This window comes from Schistocerca nitens, chromosome 9, assembly GCF_023898315.1.
Source record: "Schistocerca nitens isolate TAMUIC-IGC-003100 chromosome 9, iqSchNite1.1, whole genome shotgun sequence".
Lineage (NCBI taxonomy): Eukaryota > Metazoa > Arthropoda > Insecta > Orthoptera > Acrididae > Schistocerca > Schistocerca nitens.
Genome location: NC_064622.1, coordinates 93,500,617 through 93,528,158, shown reverse-complemented (window position 1 = coordinate 93,528,158; position 27,542 = coordinate 93,500,617). Strand labels below are relative to the sequence as shown.

The following is a 27,542-nucleotide window of genomic DNA, read 5'->3' as shown; positions in this document are numbered from 1 at the left end:
TGCCAATGAAACAGAACATTTATTTCTCATCATAAGCTATGTAACAATGGAACATTCTCATAATACGTGGTGTGAAAAATAAAATAAATGTCATTTGAGCACTGAAAATGTAATAAATGTATGTTACAAAAATACATTTATTTTCATACTATCTCCCACACACAGAATTATTACAGTTTTTGCAATTCAAACACACAGATAAAAAGGAGCATAAAAGGTAACTCCACATTCCCAGTCACATAGGAATGTTCAGTAGGATGTGCAAGGTCTTAACATAATCACAAAATACTTAAAAATAACTTCTGAACTAACAGGAATCATAATTTACCTTCATAACTTAAGTCTCTGTCATTATATAAATAAAAAAGAAAGCATGTTCGACCACACTGAAAAATGGCTGTATGAAACACAGGTACGTACTTTGTCTGCAAAAGAACTTACACAAAATCCACACTCGCTCTTCACTTCCTCTAACAAATTCTCTTATTTACAAACATTCACAGGAAAGGTCCTCCGACTAGTGAGTGGCCAAGTAAAGCCTCAATCTGGGGCCACGGCGGGTGCCACATGGTCACACAAGGACCAGCCGTCACGCCTTCTGTGTCTGCCCCTGCCCGTTGGCCGAGATGGCTGCCGAGGGCGGCTGCTGACCTGCCACCTGCTGGGCATGTTCCGCCTGCGTCTGCAGAAGACGCGTACGCCGCCGTGTGTAGTGCTGCCACAGCAGGATCTGCTGGTCATCGATGAACTTGGCACACTGTGCACTCACAACTTCACGGCGGAAGTGCTCGTACTGTAGGAGATCTAGGAAGTGCAGGCACATTGGGTACCTGAAAATAAATTTATATATTACTTCATATGGAACACAGAAATCTTAACATATGCAAATGAAATGTTTCGAACCTCACTTCCTATTCTTTTGTTGCTAAGAAGTAGCACATTACAAAGCACACTGTTGGGTATCAGCAGTGATGGTGGCTATGAATGGGAGGGGGGCAGGGGAGTTAGATATTTACAGCAGTAGCAATAGTGAAACATTTCACTCTTCTGTTACCAAGAAATAAATGATTACAGTTGAAGCGACATCAAGTTTAACTTCAGTCATCACTTTGCCAGTGTTATTTTATTAACATTGTCTTCAGAACATTCTCATACATTAATATTCTTACTGAATGGGAGCAGTTTTATACCAACAGAAACTGCATTGCAGCAACAGAGCAGGAATCAAATGTGGAACTTGGATGATCCAATGAAGAGGTAGAAAAACTAAAGTAAAATTATCAGATGAGAAACAAGGAAGAAAAAACAACATCAATGTGACCACCGGTCAAAAGCCTTAAAAACTACATTTTGCAGTATAGATTGCTGTTAGACACGCAGGAGGAGAGTTAGTGAGATTCTGGGTGGTACCGACAAGAATACGCAGCCATGCCAACTCCAGTGCCATGGCAATCTGTGCTTGGTTGCGGATCCACCGCACGAACAGCGCAATCAAGGTAGTACCACAGAATCTCAACTGGGTTTAAATTTGGAGAGTCTGGTGGCCAGGGGCGTACAGTAAATTCATCCTGGTGCTCCTTTCAACAACACATGTATAACGTGAGCTGTGTGACATGCTTCACTGTCCTGCCAATAGATGCCATGGTGCTGAAGGAAAACAAACAGTAGTATACCAATAAAAGTAAATTTTTGAAACTGTAATGTAATTGGGCAGATAAAAAAAAATCTACTCACCAAGCAGTGACAGGAGAACATAATAAAAATATTGAAATTTAGAAGCTTTTGGAACCAGTGGCTCCTTCTGGCAGAGAAAGCTGATGGGGAAGGAAGAGGGATGAAGGGAATGGCCTGGTGAGGTCTAAGAAATGGGGAGAGTTTGGAAGAATCAACCAGAGCCCCGGGTCAGGGGACTTACCCAAAGGGCTGAGAAGGAAAGACATGATTGCTGGGTCCTTCACCTGATGAGATTTGAAACCAAGAGAGCCTGGAGGTGGAAGGTAAGGTAATACACAAGACAGAGATTACTGACAAAAATTGTGCAAGAGTTAGTAAGAGCAGAAAGCAAACTGCACCATATGTGGTAGAGCTGGGGTGGGGCAGTAGTAGTAGTGGTGGTAGAACAGGCCATAACATGAAAGATACATAAAATTAAAAGGTAGTGAAGAGAAGAACAGTTACAGAGAAGAAATTCTGAGATCAAAGAAATTACCATACGTTAAGGACAGGTAGGTGGCCAGAACCAAGGCCATGATTTAATGCAGTTTTCCACCTGTGCAGTTTTGAGAGACTCTTGTCTGACAGAATAATCCAGATGGCACATGTGGTGAAACAGGCACTGAGGTCTTTATTCATGTTGTAGAGCATACTCTGCAACAGAATGTTTTGTGTTGGCAGTATATCCCTCCGCCTATGAACAATCATTATAACTGACAACTTGGTGATAGTCATGCCAATATGAAAGGCCGAACAAGAGTCTCACCCCATCTGGTAAGTCTGCCCCGACCTGGGGTTCTGTGTGGCTTTTCAGAATTGTATCCCTTTCCCTAAACCTCTCCAGTTTTTTCCCTTCACCTCTCTTCCTTCCCCTTCAACTCTTCTGCCAATAGGAGCCACTGGTTCCAAAAGCTTGGTTCCCCTGTTGCCGCTTGCTGATTAGATTTTTTTATCTATCCATCTGCATTATAATTACATAAGAGCTGGTACACAACAGGAGTTGTTTCACATGTTGCTGTAACTTTGACAGCACATGTTTTACCAGTTACAGGGCTGGTATAGGTAATAATAGGAAAGTGCACAGGGCAAGTGTTACAGTGGGGACAGCACAGATGAAGTTATAGGTTAGGGAAATACGTGCAGAAGGAGTATAGGGTTCGACACAGATAATGCAGAGACTGGGAGGCTAACAGAAGGCTATTCTATTGTGGTGGGCACAATATTGGACAGAAAGGACCTCATTTCAGGGCATGATTTTAGGAAGTCATAGCATTTCAAAGTAGCTAATTAATAAATTCAAGGCCTGGATAATAGTGAGTCACAAGAGGTGTACTACTAAGCTGTTTATTGGAAGGATCAGCAGTATCAGGATTGGATGTGATGGCCCAGGAAATCTGCTTTTGAACTGGGCTAACAGGGTAATCATGTCTAGCGAAGGCTCGATGAGAATTGTGTTGTATTACTGTAAAAAGTCTCATGAACAATGCTCTCTCTCTCTCTCGTGATCTCTGTCTAGTGTAGTCACAGTGACAGTCAGTTTTTCCTTTTCATCCCTTCTTGTAAGTCCCCCTGACCTGGGTTTCTGCGCGACTCCCGAATTCTCCCCATTTCCTACACATCACCATTCTTTTTCCTTGGCCCTTCTTCCTTCACCTTCAATCTTTATGCCAAAAGAAGGAGCCAGTGACTTTGAAAGCTTGCAAATTTCATTATGTTTATATGTGTGTCGTCCTGCCGCTGTATGGTGAGTAGAATTCTTTTACACACATTAGAATGCATGAAGGAGTGGATGTGGTTCCAAGGATAGCTGTATACTTGTGTTGATCCACTGTGCATTTCAGAATCACAGGGTAACCCAGCAAATGCAAAGAAATGCATCAACCCTTTCAACAATTGTTGCAAGGTTCCACTTTCACATTTCATGCCGTACACGCCAACTGGAGAGAGAGGGAGGGGGGGGGGGGGGGTGCAACAAACCTAACCATGCAAAGCACCACAGGGCAAGTTGAGGTTCTCTCAAACACAAGAGTTCTGTCACTTGTAACTATAATTCTGTTGAATTCACTGTTCTTTAGCTGTTCGAGATTAACTGCAAGCCCTCAACATCTGACTGACTGCTTCTAAATGAAAGTTTTGTTTCTTTAACATAAATTTTCGTACATTAAAAGTTAGTTGCATTTTAACTAACATACACTTTCAGCTACAACATAAAATTGTGATTCCAATGTTCTATTCTGGTCTCCATTTTGCATATTATGCCTAATTTTGGTAACACTTATTGAAAATCAGTATCACTTTCACTCATCAGTGGAATGAAAGCTTCCCTCACCTGGGGGTTAATAGGTATGGTGGGGACTACCAGCCATGAAGTAAGTCCTAGCCTGATATCAACACACTAGAACACTTATTTTATGCTCTTTATAAAATCAGCCATTTGAAACAACTGAGCTCTCTCAGTCAATGCAGAAGGTTGAAACACCTCAACTCCAGCATGTAACTCCTAAAAAAATGTTTAATTTAAGTATAAATTAAAACAAACCAAGAATGTAAAACTGAGTGGCAGAGCAGCTGAAAATGATTGGTAGTTTGAAATACCTGTGGTGTGTGAAACAGGTAAATGGAACGAATGATAAGGAGATAAACTGGAAGGTGAGCTGTTAAGTTTCATAAGAAGTGAAAGGAGCGATATGAAAAAAAAAAAAAGAGATCTCCAAAACAGTATCAAGGTGATACTGCCTCTGTTGTGGTTTTCAGTCCAAAGACTTTCACAATGCAGCTCTCAATGCTCACCTATGCTGTGCAAGCCTCTTCGTTTCTCCAAAGCTACTGCAACATTTGTACCTGCTTGTTTCTAGTCACTCTTCGGTCATTCTCTACTATCTTTAAATCCTCCCTCCGTCTTCTCTCCAGTATAAAATTAAAAATCACTTGGTAGCTCACAACCAACAAATCACTTCTACTCAAATTTCACCACAAAATTCTTTTCTCCACAATTCCAATCAGTACCTCACTACAAGTAAAGCAATCTACTCACATAATCTTGAGCATTCTTTTGCAGCACCATATTTCAAAAGCTCTCGTTTTCTTCTTGCTGACACGTTTATTGTCCACATTTCACTCCCACGCAAGTTATTTTGCTGCCCAAGAGACAAAATTAATCTAGTTTTAGTGTCTTCTTTCATAGTTAAGTTCTTCAGAATGATCCATTTTAATTCAGCTGAATTTCATTACTTTTATTTGACTTCTGATAGTATTAATTTTCTGAATTTGTTTTCATGGCACTATTCATTCTGTTGTACTGATCATCCAGGTTTTCTGCCTCCTCAATATTACAATGTCAAGGACAAACCTTGAAGTTTTTATTTCTCTATCCTGAACTTTAGCTCATTTTCTAAATTTCTCTCGGGTTTCCTTTACTGGATGCTTAATGTACAGACTGAATAACATTGGGAACAGGCTACAGCACGATGTCACACACTCCTGAAGTATTATTTTCTCTTGTTCTTCGTCTCTCAACTGCAGTAGTTTCTGTACAGATTGTAGTCCATCTTATGTTCCCTGCATTTTATCCTGCTTCCTTCAGGATTTTGAGGACTGTACTCCCAACAACATAGTAAAAACATTTCTCTAAATCTACGAACACTACGGACGAAAGTTTGCTTGCTTTCTTTCAGTGCATCTTCCAAGATAAGTCATATGGTTCAAACTATCATGTATTCCTACATTTATCAAGAACTTGATCTGATCTTCCATACTGTTTGTCCTTCCATTGTTTCATAGATATTCTGCATCCATGACTTACTGAACTGATAGTTTGGTAATATTCACACATGTGAGCAGATTGATTGATTAATTGAGAGGGGTTATGGGACCAAATGGCGAAGTCATCAGTCCCACGATCCCGAAGTGAGTCAAAGAAGAAAGAGGATCTGCTGAAAGTGGATGGATCCAGTGATGGGAGTCTAATTACAAAATAATGAACATTAAACACACACAGTAAAGGCATAAAAAGTGAGACCAAATCAAAAAACTGAAAAAAGGGGGTAATCATGAGGTCACAGACCGAGAAGACTGTAAAAGAAGTCCCACCCACAACCAACCTACTCCTGCTCCAAGACTAAAGCAGAACCTTATATCTGGAAATAAAAACCACTTTCACAGAGGAAATTGAGGACCAGTTCAACCATCCGTGGATTGTCTGCTAATATTAAATTTAAGGAATCGGGAAGACTATACTTAACACGAAGGGCCAAAAGAAGGGAACATTCCACCAATATGTGAGATACTGTCAGTCTGCCTCCACAACCACATTGTAGGGGTCAAACGTTACGTAAAAGGAAACAATGGGTGAGCGGGGTATGACCAATGTGTAAACGGCATCAAACAGTGGACTACTACTGAGAGAAGTGAAACAAAGAGTGCCAACTGCAGTAGACTCCTTGATGGTGCGGAGTTTATTACTGTGAGCAGTAACGATCCAGATGGCATTCCACTTTTGGGCGAAGAGATTTGACACACATCCGCAGCTGGAATCATACATCTGCTTTTCCAGTCAAACGGTCAGCCAGTTCATTCCCTGGGATGCCCACATGACTTGGGACCCAGAGAAAGATGACTGAACACACACGTGAGCAGCTAATATACCAATCATAGTACATACCAGGTCCGTTCTACACTGCAGAAATGTAGGTCATGAAGTACAGAGAAAAACAAGGTACAAGCAAGTGAAATGAAGGTTCTGAGAAACTGGGTGGATGTAACAAAAGTGGAAAATATGAGAAATGATAGAGTTAGTAGGGAGATAACTTGAGCAACCCCTAGAAGGGGAGATAGGTAAAGACAGATTGATATAGTATGGGCCTAAGAAGATGGAAGAGATGGAGATGGATGGTCAGAGATCAATGAGAAGGCCCGAGGTGACAGGAAGAATTGACAAAATGGAAAGGATGGAGCGACTTGTTTTCTAACAAAGTCCTTCCCGTGGCATATAACTGTACAATATGATTGTTATGATTAATTAAAATAGCAGTACGAAGACACGGATTAATTTCCGAACAATGTTTTGCCGGAATGATTCCAGATTCATACTGCCCAGATCAAATGCTACCTTACCTTCTATGTACAAAACAACATTCCATTTAATTTTCAGGTTGGCACTTTTGTGCTAAATTTTGTTTTTAGTACTTCATAATCAAATCAGCTGAAACGTATACCATATTGTGAGTGATTTCCAAGAAGACAGAAGCTGCACTCTACATGGGAGTCTTACTTCTATCATGACACTATAAACCATGTAGAAATTTGGTGTTCTGTTTAATTTAACTTTAAGTAACAAGTAAATCAAATTAAGAGACATATCATTATAACATCGTTTGGTCAACGCTGTAATAATTACATAACAAACCATCATGTCAAAGTGGTTGCAGCCAAAGAGGAGCAGTGTCAGTCAACATTAAGAAGAGGCTGTATAATGTTGAAATCTTAATTATAATTACTGCTAGTGTCATTTGTGTACTTTATCAATGTGCAAGTGTAAAAATAATAAATATTATGCTTCATTTTGTTCATTATTAACATAACAAAAGGAAAATTTCATCGGAACATCAGTAAAAGCTGTGGACCTGCACTTCTTGATGAATTGACAATGCCAAAAAGATAAGAATACACACAGAAGTTGCGGATTTGGGAGTCTGCACACACACGTGTGAACACTTCTTGTACACTGCTGTACTGGGCTCCTTTTTGCTTTTTTTTTTAATCCATTGCTAAATTATATTTTAATCATTTAAGGTCATACAAAACAAAATGCTTACATACATAGTAGAGCATCACCTAAATACATTCTCAATATAAGTTCTCAACTGACTGAGCTGCCATTACAAGACCTTGCTACCAATGTATGCCATCAGGTGGCTTAGTTATAAGGCTGTAAATGAATGGGAAATTGATAGCAAAAATAATATTAGAAAAAATGTGAAGATAAAAAACACCTATGAAGGAAACTACAAGGCAGTAGTTAAGAGTGTATAAACAAAAATACATCAATGAAGCACACAAAAAATGGTTCTGAGCACTATGGGACTCAACTGCTGTGGTCATAAGTCAATGAAGCACACAATTTGAGGGCTTGTGAAAAATGGGTGAAGGGAGAATTGGATTGGTTGGTTGGTTTAAAAGAGAGGGGGCAAGGGACCAAACTGTTAGGTCATCAGTCCCTTGTTCCAATTAAAATAATTCCACAAGGGTGGGAGTAAAATAATCGAGACATACAAAACACAGCTGGAAGAAAGGAGAAAACCACAAGAGTGACAGAAGGGCAACAAACACTAAAATGGACAAAGTCTGACAATAAAAATACAGAGAGACGTAGAAGACATCAAAACAAGACAGCAAATTATCATGGCTGGCTGACCATGGGAATACAAAGGAGAGGCCAGCCACTCTGCAACACATTAAAACCTCCACCCTAAAAGCACTACGGTGGAGGGGACAGAGGGACAAAGGACATGCGCTTCAACTTAGATCAAATGATAAAACCCACCCTCACGAATAAAGAGTGAAACTAAAACTGTTGTTGAGGCACTGTCACCCAACACCGAAGGTAGGGTGCTGGGAAAGTTAAAAGTACACCACAGAGTGGCTAAAAGTGGGCAGTCCAGCAAGAGGTGACGACCATCCTTTGTGAGCCACAGCGACACCAAGGTGGGTCCTCGCGATGGAGGAGGTAACCATGTATTAGCCATGTATGGCAATGCGGAGCCGGCAGAGGACAACTGATTCCCTGTGAGAAGACCGCATGGAATACTTCCATACATTTGTAGTGCCCTTAATGACACACTGTTTGTTGTGTGTACTGTTATGCCATTCCACCTCCCAAAGCTGAAAACCCCTGTGGCGTAAGACAGAACACAGGTCAGTTTTGAGGACGCCCACCTCCAGAAGCTGTCTCCGTGTGGCCTGTCTGGCCAGCCTGTCGGCAAGTTCGTTGACTGGGATTCAGTAACTGGGGCCAACACAAACACCACTGAACGACGGGACCATTCCAGGGCATAGACGAACTCTTGAATGGACGCTACCAAAGGATGGCAAGGGTAGCATTGGTCGATAGCTTGTAGGCTGCTCAAGGAGTCAGTACACAGGAGAAATGACTCACCAGGGCATGAGCAGATGTGCTCAAGAGCACAAGATATGGCTGCCAGCTCTGCAGTGAAAACACTGCAGCTATCTGGCAAGGAGTGCTGTTCAATATGTTCTCCAACATATGCAAAGCCTACATGACCATTACCCATCGAGTCATCTGTGTAAACCACTTCATGGCCCCGGTACATGTCAAGAATCAAGAGGAAGTGATAGCAGAGAGTCGCAAGGTTAACGGAGTCCTTACGGCCATGTGAAAGGTCCAGAAGAATCTGCAGCCTGGGTGTACACCATGGAGTTGTACGTGAATGGACCTCAAGGAGAGGTGGTAACGGGCAGGACTACAGTTCAGACAGAAGGGACTGGACGCGAACCACTATCATAAGCCCTGACCTGGGCTGCTGAAGCGGGAGATGAACCACTATGGTTGGGAAAAGGAGACTGTAATTCAGATGCGCAGGAGAAGTACGAACATGGGAGAACTGGAGTCTTATAGTACAGAACAGATATGAGTACAAGGAAAATGTAATGTTAGCATATTTTTTAAGTTTCACAGACGTACATAATTTTACCTATACTTATCTTTTCCATAGCATAAGATTTGTTAAACATTGTATAGCATTATCAGATCCAAAATTATGAAAGATAGACCCACCTTATGTTCTAAATGATGTATACGTAAGCCCAAACGGGTAGAGGGAGGAAGGGATACTTGCAGACATAGTGAGAAAATCATTTGAAGGACATATGGTGCTATTTTACTAGCAATTTTTAATAAAACAATGAAATATCTAATATCTAAAGACAGTATATGCATTTACAAATTCAATTATATGCCACTGCACCAACAAAGTTAAAATACAATACGTAAGTGTAAAGGTTTTTCTGAACTTGTTTACGAAGAGCTAAGCAGTAATGAGAAAGACAATGTTTACCAAGCCTTGTTCTATAGTACAGATGCATACAGAAACAATATATGAATTTGTTAAACCTAAAAAGAACCTGCTCGTACTAAATTTTCCTTGCACTTATCTACTCTATAGCATATCCCCTCTGTTTTCTCTTCATCCTTTTCCAACAAGCCCTTAAATGAGTAATATGATCTATTGATGTATTGTTTATATATTTCATTATTTCCTTTTAGTTTCTCTCACAGGTATTTTGCTCCTATTATCTTTACATTTTCCTAATACTGTTTTTGTTATTAATTTGTCTATTTACTTTCCTTTACACTTTTAACACCACTATAACCATATAAATATGCCACCTGCTGACATCTATCAGTAGCTAAGATTTTTAATGGCAGCTCACTAACAGTTGAGCATGTACGTAAAGAATATACTAAGGAGGGGCTACACTGTGTGTGAAGGAATTTTGTTTAGCACAAGAACTTAACTGAATTATTATTTTATATTTCCAGAATGAGATTTTCACTCTGCAGCGGAGTGTGCGCTGATATGAAACTTCCTGGCAGATTGCCCGCGAAAGGCAAAGGTCCCGAGTTCGAGTCTCGGTCGGGCACACAGTTTTAATCTGCCAGGAAGTTTCATATTATTTTATATGTTTTCTATTTTATTATTATTTTTTTATTTTACTTTTAATGTCTAGTGAATGTTCTGCTTGTGCTCTCATGGTTTTTGTATTTTGTCTGGCATATGTTCCGAGTATGGGCTAAACATAAAATGCATCCAATATAATTTTTTAACAACAAGGGATCTGTAGTTTCTAAGCAACTCATCATAGCTGTACATAAGAGGGGCTCACAATTTACCTCACAGTCACAGACCTGACTATATCGCAACTTCAGTTTACACACAATGGGGTTGATACACCAGCCAAATAAAGATGTATGTCTTTCACTCAAGGGTATACTCCATATTGTTTGTGCTTTGGAAGTTTTCTTCACAGCATATTTCAGACATGTAATGTGGGGGTTAACATTTTGTGAAGACTGAAGTGGAGAGGGGCCTTAGGGCTATCACCAACCTAACAATTGACTAACAGCACTGTGCTTCACTAGTCATTATCTTTTGGATGCACTTTACTTCCTCCAACCTTTGAGTTACCCAGCTATTTATAAGGGGGTCTATAATTTAATGTACTTTACGAACCACAGAGACATTCAGCACCTAGGTGAAAGCAAAACTTCCTCCAGAGGATATACACACACAAGATGATGATTACTTACTTCAGGTATCTTGCATATTCAGGCTCTTTCCAATAGAGAAGGTATTTGAGATAGTTGATGAAAGCTTGATCTTTAAAATAACCTCGTTGAGCCAAAACTGAAATAAAAACAGTTGGATTACTTTTCAGACCTTGATACAAACACCGTAGTCATAGTTGACTGGATTCGAATATACCATTGCTGTAACACTTATTAGTAACTGTTAAGTATGCCTAAAATATGCCAATGAATTCTCATTTTACATTTTATGTTTAAAGCAATTTACTGTTTCTTCCAACTGCTTGGTCCAAAAAATTGTCAGCATAGAATTAGAGATGAGGTGTTTCTCCACAAGACCAAACAGTGTAACAAGAGTTAGTTAAAACTACAGTAACAGTAAGAATACAATTCTAGCTGCTGCTCCTCTTTGTTTAAGTACTACCTGACTCTGCCCATATTCATGAAGGTTCATCTCTGCAATGGGAGCTAAGAAACGCAATCAGGGTGTCCTGCGATTCTACAAAAAGTTTGCCCGAGTTTGCCAGGTTTTCCTAGCTAAGTTTCAATTTTTCCAGGGTCATACTGTGTTTCAACCCCAACCAGCTTATTCTGATTGATTTCTTGACAAAATCTACAAACTTTGTCAATATATAAGGAATGTAAAAGGTCTACACTCTGAGTTAGAAGGAAAAAAACCTTAAAATGAACAACTTTAATTCTACCCACAATAAAGTAAATGTACTAGAACTTGACAACAAAATTTTTATAATGTAATTTAAACACAAAAGCTAATGGAAAATTAGAATGAGACAAGGTTGCAAAGGAAGTAAAGCATTATTAAAACACATTTACACTGTGACCAATTAACTGTAGGGAGCGCACAGACAAAAAACCGAGCATTATCTGTTTTGGTCATAAACTGCAAATTTTACGAAGAACTCTACGAATAAGTTTCAAATACAATTTCAATAAAATTATTGTGGAAGGAACAGTAATAGACTAGTCTGATGAGGAAATGTACTTGAACATTAAGTAAAATCACACAAAGGTGGTTATTAGTGTTAAAACTACTACTTCAATCTAAGAAACCTCTTTCTCAGCATTTTCCTCGAGTTTTGTTTTCATACTCTGCAACGCTCATAGCTTCTCTCTGCACACTTTCTTCTCTCTCTCATTTTCCTTTGAGGTCTTCTGAGCTGCCTTTCCTCTGCTACTTTTTCACTGTACCTCCCCCGTGCACTTTGGAAACTGTATGAGCTGCTTTGTGATAGTCACAATTTAACACCCCCACAACCTTAAACATCATTAACAGCACAAACAGTTACAAAAGAGGCTCCAATAAAATTTTTGACCAGAAAGCAGTTGCCAGAGAAACCTTTTTCAAGGCTGGCATTGCCATAGATGATACTGCAAGCAGACTCGATAAATCTCTTCGCATTTTCGCATACACTTTTGACCCAGATTACGATCACTGACTGATGTGAACACAATCCCCATCAAATTCTTTGATGAATTTCCTTACTGGCATGATCTGCACTCAGTTCTGAAACTCGTGGGCAGCATCAATATCATGACCACCAAAGGGATTGAAGGTACTGATATTTATCAATTCTATGCCAAACTGTCTCCTCTCATTGTCAGCTTTAATTGCCCCTTCCGAGTCGAAACGTGGAATGCCCTCCATAGAGAAATATGCCACGTGCCATTTATCCAGATACCATACACTTCAGAAATGTAAGGCACTCCTTCTAGTATGCCACGACATCTTCCTCTGACATGTCACATTGACACAGAGCTATTTTGGTTCTGTACCTGTTGTCCACTTTCGGAAGATGGAACTGATTTATAATCATTCAGATCTATTTGGAAGCTAGCCTGTTTCTACAAACTTCTGGTTTGACAAATTTTCTTGTTATTTCTCTCAACATACACTGGAGACAAGTATAGCGGAATGGAGTTAAGGGGGCATCTGACAGACAGAGACAACTCAGCCTGAGTAGCTACAGTCTCAAAAAAGATGAGATCAACGAGCAGTAAATTATCCCTGAAAGACAATTACTGGTAGCTATGACTTACGAATTCCGATAGTGTTCTTAGGTTTTGGCTTTACCTGCTTCTGTTCCTTCTTTACTCTTTCTAGTTCCTTGACACATTTTAAATAGGTGTTAATAATTGCCAACTCCAGTCTTGACACCATTTTATTCGCTGATTGAAGTGTTGTCTTGAGAAAAGTTTGATATATTTTTATTTGGTCTATCTCAGCTGCATGAATATAGAATTTATTGCTGTAGTGTTAGCCAGTTTTGGGCTGACTCTCCCATTCTCAAACCACACATCTTGTTATTAACTAAAAAAGATCCAACCAATGCTAGTACAATCTGTCAGTCACCATGCACTATATGTAAGCCTCATGTCCCAAAAAGCACAAGATCCTCTGGATTACCCTCCAATGCACTTTGTTTTCAGCTTTCTTAGGAATGCATTATTAACATTAGGGGCATTCATGGACACTTTAACAACCTGCTTTTCAAATATACCTAAGATTGGGATTCATCTGCCTCAAATTCAACCAAATCTTTAGTAGCATTTTTCCTCCAAAAACAACATACAAACAAATCAAACTCAACCACTACCACATCATAGGCAGCAACAGTATCCTGTAGTAGTTTAGTGGAAAACATCCTCAATTTGAACAACACTTTAATTTACTTTTGACTTTCGAAGCTGCATTCTGGATGCAATGTTACTATTTGGAAACACATCTGGTAAGAGATTAACAAAGCTGCCTTGAAGTAGGACCTGGTTGCTGAGACAAATCAACTGCACAATGCACTCCCTGCCAGTGCCACGGTGGACTAAAAATACATGGACTAATAAAAAACACTACTTTCATTCTGTGAAACTGTTTATTTTATTTTCCAGTGCAGCTGCCGAACCATCCTCTCCAATGACAGAGCTAAAGATCATTTTGAGTGCATCCAGGTGGCGAGCAACACCACAGAAGCCATGTATGATGCAGTAGCATTGAAGTCACGGCTATTAGTGGCAATTAACATGGATACAGACAATGTAACCTTCCTTGTAGTCTTGAGGCCAGCATGCTTCCTTCCCCTGGATTACTGGATAAGGCAAGACTGCTTATACTTCTCAGCAAGAATTTCATTTTATTGAGGAGGATCTGAACACTGAAATTTTCAGAGTTGTCTTTTGTGACCCACCATCTCTGGATCCTTAGTCCAACAAGTGGTGAATGCACACTCCCAGTTCATTGAGTAAGACCTGACATAAAATATGCATTAGGCAGGATTACACCTAAACCATATAATGAGATGTGGCCAAGACTTCACAAAGATGGGGAGCCATTAAAAAATCTCAAGACATGCGCTTCTTTCTTTCTTGCAAACTATTTCCACCCGACACTCTCACCTCTCGTTGCCTGCGTTTTATGGAAGGCAATAAAATTTTCTGTGTGTGCATCTAACTGGAAGTAGTTCATGTTGAGTAATACCCACAGCAGCATCAGAAGTGTTAGCCAATGAGGACAGAAATGACAGTCTCTTTGCCTCATGCCCCAGCCGCCTACCACCACATTCCTCACTCGCTCTCTGGCCACCTGCTCTGCAATGTTCCTGTCACAGGCTTTAGTTCAATCTTAACTAAGCCAAAATCTGCTCTGCAATGACCAATGACTGCTTGTTAGTGTTCTAGTAACACTATTTTATGCCTACCACCGAAGATCTATTATAAATCTTATTTGTACACAATGCAATCGGATCGATAGCTATTGGGATGTACAACAGTAATTTACAATGTGCTTATCACATCCTAATACCCCTAGTTCAAAACAAATGGATTCAAATAGGCCACAAACAGCCCTAAAAGCACAAGACACATCTCTGACCTTATTGTGATACCAAACTAGGCAATACTTACATGAATGTAAACCACATCAAATATTCATCACAGATCTGTGCGGATTACATCGCATCACAAACCCACAAAACCATGGCACAATAAAAAAACCAGGGTAGCACATTCAGGTTGCAGTGACAGGCATGCAAACCATCCCATATTAACAAAAACAAACCTCAGTCAGCTAGCTCGGCCTGGCTGCTAATCTGGACTGAGTGGGGGAACAGGTTCAGGAACGCCAAAACTCTGGTGGATGGTGGTCACACAGCACCCGTCTAAGGATGAAGGGTACACCCACTTTTGCACCAAGCCAAGCAGAAGGCAAGCAAATGTGTCTGCCCAAAATCAAATCATATACTATCGCCTTTCAAGAGCTTTAGGCTAAATGCAACAGTCTCCCAAGTTTCCCCGAGTTTTCACCCCTGTTTTCCAAGTTGTTGGACATCCTGACAATGATATAATGAATGAGCATCAATATTAAGGGCTTATGAAGCACTTTGGAGTGTTTTATATCCAAAATACATTGAAATCCCCAAGACAAAGACAGTTATTTGTTTACCTAAATAAAATATATTGTTGGTGGGTATGAATAGTACTGCCGATTCTCTTACAGCTAACACTGTGAACCTAAATCAAGTATATTTTTTTAATTTTGAAAGTTTATGTAAGGCCAAAGGAAGATAACACCCACCACAGCAGGTTTATATGTGTACTAGCTCTGCAGGTGAAGAGATTGAAAGAATGTATGAGGAGACAAAGGAAATTATTCAGATAGTTAACATAGAGGAAAATTTAATTGTGATGACAGATTGGAATTACTAGGAAAAGGAAGAGAAGGAAAAATAATAGGAGAATATTTGACTGGATGAAAAGAATCAAACAGGAACCTACCTGATAAAATTTTACACATATTGTAACTTAATCATTGCTAACTCTTGGTTTAAGAATCGAAGAAGATTGAACAATGGAGACTATAGGGCGAAATATCAACTATATTATGAAAAGGATAGACAGTTACCCATTGTAAAGGTGACCCTTTAGTTGCAGACAGGCAAAAAGAAAAAAACACACACACACACACACACACACACACACACACACACACACACACCTCATGCACACGACTTAACACCAGCAGCTCCAACAGGACTCCAGAATTCCAGTCAGAGCTGGCGGTGGCAGCGGTCGTGTGCACATGAGGTGTGCATTTTCTTTGCTGAAGAAGGCTTTGACCAAAAGCCATAATTTGTAACAGTCTTTTCATTGTGCCTATCTGCAACTCAACTTATAAGAAGAATGTATAGCCTATATAGAAGAGAACTGGTCACAATGGAAGATTTCAGAGTGATTATATAGTGGTAAGACAGATTTCAAAACCAGATTTTAAACTGCAAGACACTTTATTGCTTATGAACTGCAGGTTGAAACAGAAGAATTTGCAAACAAGTAGAGAATTAAGGAAATGAGGCTTGGATGAAGTGGAAGAATCAGAGTTTCTTGGGAGCTTCAGTACGAGCATTAGGCAATGTTTGATTGAAGCAGGGAAATGGAATACTGAAGAAGTTGAATGGGTAGTCATGAGTGATAAATTAGTAAAAGCAGCAGAAAACTAAGTACGCAAGACCTAGTATAAATCCATGGATACTCAAGGGGTACGAATTGAACTGACAGGAGAAACTATAAAAATGTGGCAAAAAGAAGTAGGTGAATGGGAATGCCTAAAAAATGACTTGGGCAGAAAGTACAGAATGACCAGAAGACAAATGCATATATAACTTGGGGAAAAGAGATATTACCGATATGAAGATCAAAGATCCCTTTGGGAAGAGAGATGCAACTGCATGAATATCAATAGATCATATGGCAAACAGGTGCTAAGCAAATAAGTAAAAGTGGAAAGGTGGAGGAAACATATAGAGCGGCTGTACAAAATGAAGTTGCACAAAATATTAAATTATAAAACATAGTGGAAGTAGATGAGGGTAACATAGGCGATACAATACTGCAAGGAGAATTTCACAGCACACTGTAAGATCCAAGTTTTAACAATACCCCTGACATAGATGACATTCCCTCAGAATTATTAGGATCCTTAGCAGAGCCAGCCGTGATAGAAGTATTCCACCTGATGCGCAAGATATGAGATAGGAGAAATGCACTCCTATTTCAGGAAGAAGAAAATGATTATAATTTCGAAGACAGCAGGTACTGACAGATGTGAATATTATCAAACTATCAGCTTAAAAATTCATGGCTGCAAAATACTGACAAATCATTTACAGAAGAATGGAAACTCTAGTAGCAGCAGACCTCACATAACACACAACAAAATACTGAATATGACTTATCTTCTATGATAAGTTAGAGAAATACAAATATATGTTTACAGCATTTCTAGACTCAAAGGAAATTGGAATACACTGCCTGACATTCTGAAGGTAACAGGGATAAAATACAGGAAGTGAAAGATTATATACAGCTTGTATACCTGTCACACAGGAGTTGCAAGGGTTGAAGAACATTCAATGAAAACAATTGGGAGATGGGACTAACACAGGGTGGTAGCCTGCCCTCTATGTCATTCAGTCTGTACTGGAGAAGGAATTAAAATTCAAAGGGAGGAAATAAAAACTTTGTTGTTTGCAAATGACACTTTAATTCTGTCATCAGTAAAGGAGTTGGATGACCAGTGAAATGGCTGGATAAAGCTTGTTTTGAAAAGATATTATAGGATGAGCATTGCAAAGTAAATCAAGTGGTAACAGAATGTGGTCAAAATAAATCAGGCAATGCTGAGGGAATTCAATTAGGAAGTAAGATACTAAAAGTAGCATATGGGTTTTGCTATTTAAACAGAAAAATAACTTGTGCTGCCAGAAGTAGAGAGAATATAAAATACAGACTGTCTATACCACGGAAAGGTTTTCTTAAAAGGGGGAATTTGTTAACATTGAATATAAATGTAAGCCTAAAGAGAGGTTTTATTGACAATGACAAGCTTGTCACCGTCGATTGCACCTCTTACACCACAGCTTTCCAACGTTTTCTCATGGTGGCATCCTAATACGTACAATTTCAGAAGATACACTTCCACTGACATTAAAAAAAGAGGTTATATTATATCAAATGATACTTTACAGAAACATTAATTTTCAGTACTAGTATGAATTCAGTGAACCACATGGGCTTGATGAGCATTACATATCTCTTATGCTAGCTTGGAGGTGGAACACATGCATTTCGACATACAACTTTCTTAACTCCCACATTTCACTATTTTTCTATTAGTCATAATAGAAAACGGTCTTTCACATGATTATGTTATAGACAAAACATTTGCCTTCTTTGTATTTCATGTTGGCAGGTTTGAGACACACTATTTGATGGTTGTTTTGTATCTACTGAAGTTTCAGGCATATTGCTTGACTGTTGCTCCACATCTTATGTTTCATGAACTGTCTAATGTCTTTTTCTAATACTAAATTATACAATTTGACGACATTTGCTGGCTGGCATGTCTTTGCCTTTCAGTAGGATGTGGTGGTCAATGAGTTTGTAAAGTCTTTATATTCTACTAATTATCCCTGCACAATTCTATGAGTGAATTACGTTTCCTACTTGACCATCTATATACTCGCAGAATCCATGCACAAAGTAGTACAGTACTATTACTATTCCATGAGCGCATAATTACTCTTTGTAATATTCTTTGAAAATATATTGTATGCTACTCAAGAAAGTATATACTGAGCATTTACATCAAAGGTGTGTAAGGAATTTCATTACATATGTATTCTCTAATTGGAATTTGCACGGAGGTGTCGTTTCGTTGGTAACCAGAAGGGAACTTTCTATGAATTGAAACGAACCTGCAATTATTAGATCCACGAGCTCCATTATTTCATCGGATAATTAAACTATCAAAGCAAACTTTCCGCTCGATCTGAGGTTTCCCGACTGACTACGCAACACAAGAAAACCAAGACATACACAGGATTGCAGATCGCTTCGAATCATTGAGACTGCGGACAAGGAGAGTCATTGTCCGATTCTGATTTAAGAAGTAAAGCTTAATTATAACTTTCTTGAGCGACTGTGATACGGCTGGTTATGAATGAGATCATTAATAAAACACTAATAACCAACTTTCCTCCTCACCAGCAACCAGTATAAACACAATATTAATTAAAATTATAGGTTGTCTCTCGTGCATCACTGGAAGGATGGTGGTGGCAGCGGTACAGTCATTACATGGGGGACTGTGGAGTGATAAAGTGTGGATTGTACATGGGGCAGGACATAAGGAAACGTGTATAAAAAGTGGGGCTAAGGCAGTGTGTGTTCTGTGACTGACATGAAATTTGCAATGATTACTGTGGTTAAGTCTGCGGAGATTTTGAGCTGCTGCCTGCAGAGAAGAGCAAGGGCTGTATAGCATGATCATGACAGTATGCTGCTTTTGATGGAATGTGGTAGATGGGAGTAGCTTCCTGTCCTGTAGCACAGATGGGCTGAGTCAAGGGATAGTTACGTAGTATGCCTTCTTGGTAATTCCACATGGAAGAGAATTTGCTGCTCTGAACTGAGATTATTCGTTGCTTATTGTCACTGTGTTTTGCCACAAACTCATGGCCATATTCTTGGTCTTTGCCTTGTGGCCCCCTAAGCATTATAGAACTTGCATAACAGAACAGATGTCATTGGTGATTGTGGTACAAGTATGAAGTCTACAGTATAGTGATGTGGGGACTGGGTTATAGTGAATATTTCGTATCAACTCATTTTCACCTACCTGTGGAGTGCTAACTCTCTCATCAGATCTTGTGTGAATTTTCTGTATGCTGCCGGGCAGCAGGAGCTGCACCTTTAGTGTGTCTGTTTCAGATTAATCTTCGGCTTATCTCCGTGGACAGAGTTTAGAGAGGCCCAAACAGTTAATGGTGGTTACATGAGTGGAAATGTACCACACTAGTGATGAAAGACTCAACTACATGGGCAATTTTCTCGACATTCTTAAGTTATATAAATGTTTATTTTGAATCTTTAAGTCCTAAATTAATGTGCTTTTAAATTGTAGTTTTCAATTTAGAGATGCTATTACTGGTAGAAGCTGACCTCGGGGAAGATCAGTTTGGATTCCGTAAAGATGTTGGAACACGTGAGGCAATACTGACCCCACGGCTTATCTTAGAACATAGATTATGGAAAGGCAAACCTACATTTCCAGCATTTGTAGACTAAGAGAAAGTCTTTTGACAATGTTGACTGGAATACTCTTTCAAATTCTGAAGGTGGCAGGGGTCAATTACAGGGAGCAAAATATTATTCACAATTTGTACAGAAACCAGACAGCAGTTATAAGAGTTGAGGGGCATGAAATGGAAGCAGTGGTTGGGGAAGGAGTGAGACAGGGTTGTAGCCTATCCCCAATGTTATTCGATCTGCATACTGAGCAAGCAGTAAAGGAAACAAAAGAAAAATTTGGAGTAGGAATTAAAATCCATGGAGAAGAAATAAAAACTTTGAGGTTCGCTGACGACACTGTAATTTTGTCAGAGACAGCGAAGGACCTGGAAGAGCAGTTGAACGGAATGGACAGTGTTTTGAAAGGAGGATGTAAGATGAACATCAACAAAATCAAAATGAGGATAATGGAATGTAGTCAAATTAAATCAGGTCATGCTGAGGGAATTAGATTAGGAAATGAGTCACTTAAAGTAGTAAAGGAGTTTTGCTATTTGGGGAGCAAAATAACTGATGATGTTCAAAGTAGAGAGGATATAAAATGTAGACTGGCAATGGCAAAAAGAGAATTTCTGAAGAAGAGAACTTTGTTCACATGGAGTATAGATTTAAGTGCCAGGAAGTCTTCTCTGAAAGTACTTGCATGAAATGTAGCCATGTATGGAAGTGAAACATGGACAATAAATAGTTTACACAAGAAGAAAATAGAAGCCTTCAAAATGTGGTGCTACAGAAGAATGCTGAAGATCAGATGGGTAGATCATGTAACTAATGAGGTACTGAATCCTCCCACTGCCACCTACCTAGTCCTGTCACAGGCAGCCCTATTCCATCAAAAACAGGACCACATGTAAAAGCAGTCATGGACCTACCAACTTAACTGCAATCACGGTGCTGCTTTAGTTGTAGGCAAGACCACTAACAAGCTGTGTGTCTATATGAATGAATGACAACTGCCGAACAGTGGGCAAGAGAAAAGTGGACCATACAATAACTGTTCATGCCACCAAGCACTACGTGCAGGACTCGCATGTGTGTTGGACTTCAATGATAGTTCCACAGCCTGTGCAATCTGGATTCTTCCCACTGACACCAGCTTTTCTGAACTGTGCAGATGGGAACTACACCTGCAGTATTTCTTCCATTTCCGTGACCCCCTGGCCTCTGCCTTCCCCAGTCTGTGTTCTCCACTTTCTTCCATTTCTTTCCTGCTCCCACTTTAGCCCTACACACATCTGTCTCAACTGCGTTCTCCTTTCACATTCTTTACTTCTCTCCTCTCCCCTTTCATCCTCCAACCCCCCCCCCCCTCACATATGCTCCTTAACACAACCTACCGATGCTGGACCTAACACCCACTACGCTGTCCCCACCATATCCCTGCATGCTCCCACAGGCAGCATTATCATATTCCCCACCCTTATACTGCTGTCCCTCCATCTCTTCTATAGACTCGCTACCCACACCGGCAAAGATCACTGCTGTTTATCTCAAAGTCTGGCCTTAGTCTTGTGTGAAGACGACAACTGCCATGTATGCATGAGAGTTAAGCACGTGTGTTTCAGTTTGTCTGCCTCTGATTAAGGACTTATCCAATAGGTAGTAACTTCTAGCATCTATGTGATGAGTAGCAATCTTATCCTTTTCGTGATTATGATAATTTACTTTCACAGGACATTTAGGCATTAATTACAGTCAGGTGCCATACCAATGCTCAGTGCAGCTAAACTTTACTATGAGCCATCTGCGTGCTGCTCTTGTTTGTGGTACGGCATTGCCTGTGCTTTTATCACTGGTGGCAGCCAGATTGAGACAAGCTTCTGTAGAGCAAATTAGTTAGCCAGAAAATGAGAAAATATGAATGACTCAAGCTTTTTTTACACAAACATTTTTGGCCAGATGTCTACATTTATGACACAAAGATCAGAATACGACATTTCACTTGAAGTGACAGACGCTCAAGAACTGTTCGTACTGTGGAGATGGTCCTTTCTTTAATTTTCACTGTTGCAGGATTCTGATTTATCTATTACTGACTTATTTAGCAACTTGTATGGTGAAATATTACTAATGAATTTTTTTTCTTAGATGTGGAATGTTGTGTTGGTGAGAGACAGCAATTGATTATTTACGTTTTATGGATGGCCCTGTATTAGTTTTTTAGTTATGCTGCATTTGGCATTTTCATTACAGAAGCAAATAGGCAGTTTGGCATTTTTTATGTTGCATTAGTTAATATGGGGCCTATCTAAATTACAGAATTATTTATGTGAAACTCTGACTGCAAATAATCTGTATACAATGGCAAATTTTTGTTCCGATGAGAGACGAATTACACAACTGTGTAGATGGCCTGTCCTCTCAATTCTGCTGTAACAATATATGACCATTTCTATTATTGGTATATACAGCACTTTCTATGGTGAAATATTATTAGTAATTCATTGCACAATGTTTAGTTGGTGAAGGACTGGTATGAATAATACACATTTTATGGGCGGCCCATTATTAATTTTCTACTTCTGCTGTATTTTAGTGTTTCTGTTGATGTATTTAGGCAATTTGGTATTTTTTATGTTGAAGTTATCATGATCTCTATGTAAATTATGGATATTTTTGTTTTGTGACATTCTTATCAAAATTGCCTACAGTAGTGGATTTTGGTTGCAATGAGAGATTAATTACAAGCACTGCACAGATGAACCGTTCTTTAGTTTTTTTCTGTTACAGCATGTTACCATTTTTATTATGACCAGTGGCCTACCCATGTCTAGATTAGGTGGGAATGTGAATAATTGCGAGTTGGCAAAGCCAACTAATGTGGAAGCAGAACTGGATATGGTGACTGACTAACCTGTAGCAAAGCCTGAGGTCTTTGTTAGGTTGGAATGTAAGAGTTTGGTTGTGAATTGTCGAAGCCAACAAATCAGAAAACTGGTTATGTTGTTGGACTGACATGTAGTGTAGCCCAAGATCTATGTGAGAGTGATGTGTCTGAACCAGTAACCGTATGGGCAGTGAGAAACAAACTAATGTCAAGTCCCATTAACATTTTTTGTTTTGTTGCAGAGATTCTTTAGATCGCATCACATCGAACAAGGGTGTGTTTGCACAATGGAGGCTATTTTGCCCTAACCTAAGGAAAAATTACTGAAGCATTGCCTTTTAACTTTCTGACGATGCTTATTTGTCTCTAATCACCTTAGGGGAGCCCCACACAACTGCATGCTTGGCAAGCACTCTTGTGTAAACATGCTTGCTCAAGCATGCTTGAGAGTAAGATAAATTTGTACTAGCATCAGTACTGTACAACCAGCTTGAATTTCAATAGTCAATGCTTGTGCCAGTGTTCAAGCATGTATACGCTTGAGCTTGTCTACCAACAATAGGGAGGCATATGTAAGCCTTTGTCAGTGATCTGGTTTGGTTTAATTTTTATTTGGTCCTGTTAAATTATGTTTTGCACAAAGGCTGTACTGCAATGCAGTTCAAGTCAAAGAATACAATATTACAGAGAGAGAGAGAGAGAGAGAGAGAGAGAGAGAGAGAGAGAGAGAGTCAACACTACTGTGAGATAGTTTCCCCAGTATGTCTACCATGAATAGCTAATATGGGAATAACTTTTACATTTACTAGTCTTTTCTTCATATAATGTTCTTATCATCCGATTTTTTTTTTCTGTAACACAAGCAAAAAGGTTGCCAAAGCAAATGCATCATTGTCCAGGTCCAATATTTCCTAGTAAACAAACTAATGCTTGTACAACCATGCTTGAACTGTGTGTAGGCGTCAAATTTGTGCACGACTGCTGCTCAAGCACATAAAAAAATAGGTATTTACATGGAAAAGCACTATCTACCAAAATAAGTTCATGATGGTATGTACTAATCCCTGTATGTCACACAAAGTAGTATGTATCTGGAAAGTTAGGTACAGGCAAAAATACATTGCTGTAAATGGGGATGATTTCAATGAACCTATGGAATTCATTAACACTGCTGAAGTGCCCTGCAGCCCATTATTCTGGCAACAATATATTACTATGTGGAACAATAGGTGCAATGGACTTACATTCTCGGAGCGAACTTGCTTAAGTAAGTGTACTTGACAACAGGTAGGAGAGGAAGAAATTGAGAAAGTCATGAAACCAATAAACTATAGCGTCACTTAGAACTATGGTAGACCTGCATTAGATGAACTACTTTTCCTAAACGGATTAAGAAATATTTACACAGGTAATGAGCTAAGTTATTGTAACCAGACACCATGATAACCTAACTTATCACTAAAAAGTACACAAGGGAAGGTTTTGCTGCAGATGAATAATGTAAGATTTATGACTTCATTCATGGAAGTTAAAAACGTGAAACTATAAAGAAAAATTTGGAGTAGGAATTAAAATCCAGGTACAAGAAATAAAAACATGGAGGTTTGCTGATGACATAGTAATTCTGTCAGAGAGAGAGAAGGACTTTGAAGAGCAGTTGAGCGGAATGGACAGTGTATTGGGAGGAGGATATAAGATGGTCATTAACAAAATCAAAACTAGGATAATGGAATGTAGTTGAATTAAATCAGGTGATGTTGAGGGAATTAGATGAGGAAATGAGACAAAGTAGTAGACGAGTTTTGCTACTTGGGCAGCAAAATAACTGAAGATGGTCGAAGTCGAGAGGGTATAAAATGTAGACTGGCGATGGCAAGGAAAGCATTTCTGAAGAAGAGAAATTTGTTCACACTGAATATTGATTTAACTGTCAGGAAGTCTTTTATGAAAGTATCGGCTTGCAGTGTAGCCATGTAAGAAAGTGAAACAAGTACAATCAACAGTTTACACTAGAAGAGAACAGCAGCTTTTGAAATGTGGTGCTACAGAAGAATGCTGAAGATTAGATAAATGGCTCACATAATTAATGAGGAGGTACTGAAAATCTGTGAAAAGATGAATATGTGGTGCAACTTGACTAAAAGAAGGCTTTGGTTGGTAGGACACATTCTGAGGCATCAATGTATCCCCAATTTAGTACTGGAGGGAAGTGTGAAAGGTAACAATTATAGAGGGAGACCAAAAGATGAATACACTAAGCAGATTCAGAAGGATATAGGTTGTGGTAGTTTCTCTGAGCTGATGAGTCTTGTACAGGATAGAGTAGCATGGAGAGCTGCATCAAACCATTTGAACTGAAGACCACCTACAACAACACAGACCAAATAAAATACGATCATGGAAAACAGCTGACCTTACACATAAAGAGTGTTGGTTAGTAAACAAAATAGCTAGAACTGATTATGTTTCACAAGCTGTTCAGCTCACTTTCTGTAAACCTAATAGCACTAACTTACTACAACAAGCTTTTCATTCTGATGGTTCAACAGAAGACTGAATATACAATCTGGATGTATTAGTTGGTTCTTTGCATGCGTAACTGAACTGTGCAAATGAACTTACCCTATCATAAGTAGAAAAAAATATCTTGTTTTGCACTGAACTAGAAACTGTTAAAAGGTTATGCAACAGTTACTAGGCTACTGGGTTAAAAATTGAATGTACAGATGGCAGAAGAGAATGAAGACAAACCATAATAATAAACTCGTGGTATCTATTCTAGTTAGCCTATCCTTTTTGTATTTTATACCTGTGATTTTGCTGCCTTTTATTCATACATACTCTTTAGATGTATTAAATCAATAATATAAATATATAGCTGACTTAATAATCAATAGTTATTAGGTGAATATTTGAAGAGACATTTAGCACATGACTTTTTAAAGCATTAGTCTTGGCAGGTGTACATTTCATCAAAAATATACTTCAACTGCACTATATTACTTGATCTTTTGTTTACTACTAATAACTTTAGCAAATTTTCTAACTAGGTGAACATACTACATTCACTGATAGTGCTATTTTAAAAGAATAAAATAGTATTGAAGTGGGACTTTCACAGGCAAAATCTATAACACAAAATTTGTTAGAATGTGCCCCCTCTGTATATTTATACTGTATGCAGTGACTACACTCTAAGCATTAAATGCATTTATTAATCAGCAACATGATGGATAAATTATGTTATTTTCACTCTTTGATTAGACTGATATCTGCAGACCATTAACTAAAACAAAAATGTTCCATAGTTAATATACGAAATATTTTATCAAACATTTGGTGACTTTAATGCTATAGCTGAAACTGATAAAACAATCTGCATTTTTATATATACCGGTATCGACATAGAAACCATTTAACACATATCTATTGCACAGTTTATGAAGTAGGAGAGAACCAAAATACACAGTGAAGAACCTTAATAAACTCACAGTTCAAATAATTAGGATTTGCGAGGCACTGAACAAATTCTAGTTCCACCTGAAATCTCAGGCGTTGTTGTTCCTCCGTTTCTGGACCGCCCACTGAAATTAGAAGGTAATTTCGTGAACATTTGCACTCCCTTAAAGAAACATGTTGACATACTTAGTGAGCTGACACGTATAATATTAGTTTGTTATACTAAAACTCATCTTCATTACAACGAGTTCAGTAATAAGTGATCAAACGTGGAGGAATACTGAATGAATATATGAATCTACAAACATATTGTGATAACTTCTACTGTCATGATCATATGTTCCAAGTATTAACTAAGAAAACAAATCACATTTCTACGAAAAATATAAATCGAATTCACCTGGAAGAAGATCAACTCTTCGATTATTCATAATCCACAAGTAATATAAGAACTCCCTCGCGGGAACTCAGCTACAATTTTATTACAACACACCACCCTCCTCCCCTAAACTCGGCCGCAACATAGACGGCCATATTAATCCTCGCAGCGCGAAACGCTACTGCGATAGTTATTGTGCCGCGCTTCATGTATTGCAAAGTTATGAGACATGCTCACTTATCCAAGGATTATCTTTATATTTCCAACGAACGAGAAACAAATGTGTATCATCGACCGAACGACGTAAATACAAACAGCTGCTCACTTCGCTGTATACGCTCCTCACATGCGAGAGTATTGAAATCCTAATGGTAAATCGGCGAAGAATTCGCACCGAAGTGCCAGTGTTTGAAGCGCCCATAAAAAGCAGTTCAGCTTACATAATACTAAGTACAGAAAGCTGGTTGAATCCTGAAATTGACGGCAATGAGACTTTTACGGAAAATATAACCGTATATCGAAAAAGTAGGCAAATGGGAAATGGAGGTGGTGTATTAGTCGCATTATATGAATCTATCGAGATAGAAACTGAAGTTGCATGTGAGACAGATTGGGCAAGACTTGGTATTAGGAGTAGGCATAAGATGATAATTGGATCCTTATATCGCTCAGCAGACTCGTTTCGTGATGTAACCGATAACTTT

General features: G+C 38.9%; 1 protein-coding gene across 1 annotated transcript; it reads right to left on the bottom strand.

Annotated features, from left to right (window-relative positions):
• LOC126203134 (mediator of RNA polymerase II transcription subunit 31-A) lies at positions 1-27,051 on the bottom strand. Its single transcript, XM_049937382.1, has 4 exons — positions 26,860-27,051; positions 26,492-26,584; positions 11,039-11,135; positions 1-830 (listed from the first exon to the last, which is right to left on the bottom strand). The coding sequence occupies exons 1-4, from the start codon at positions 26,888-26,890 to the stop codon at positions 590-592; spliced, it is 462 nt and encodes a 153-aa protein (XP_049793339.1). The 5' UTR covers positions 26,891-27,051; the 3' UTR covers positions 1-589.
• Between the last annotated feature and the right edge of the window lie 491 nt (positions 27,052-27,542).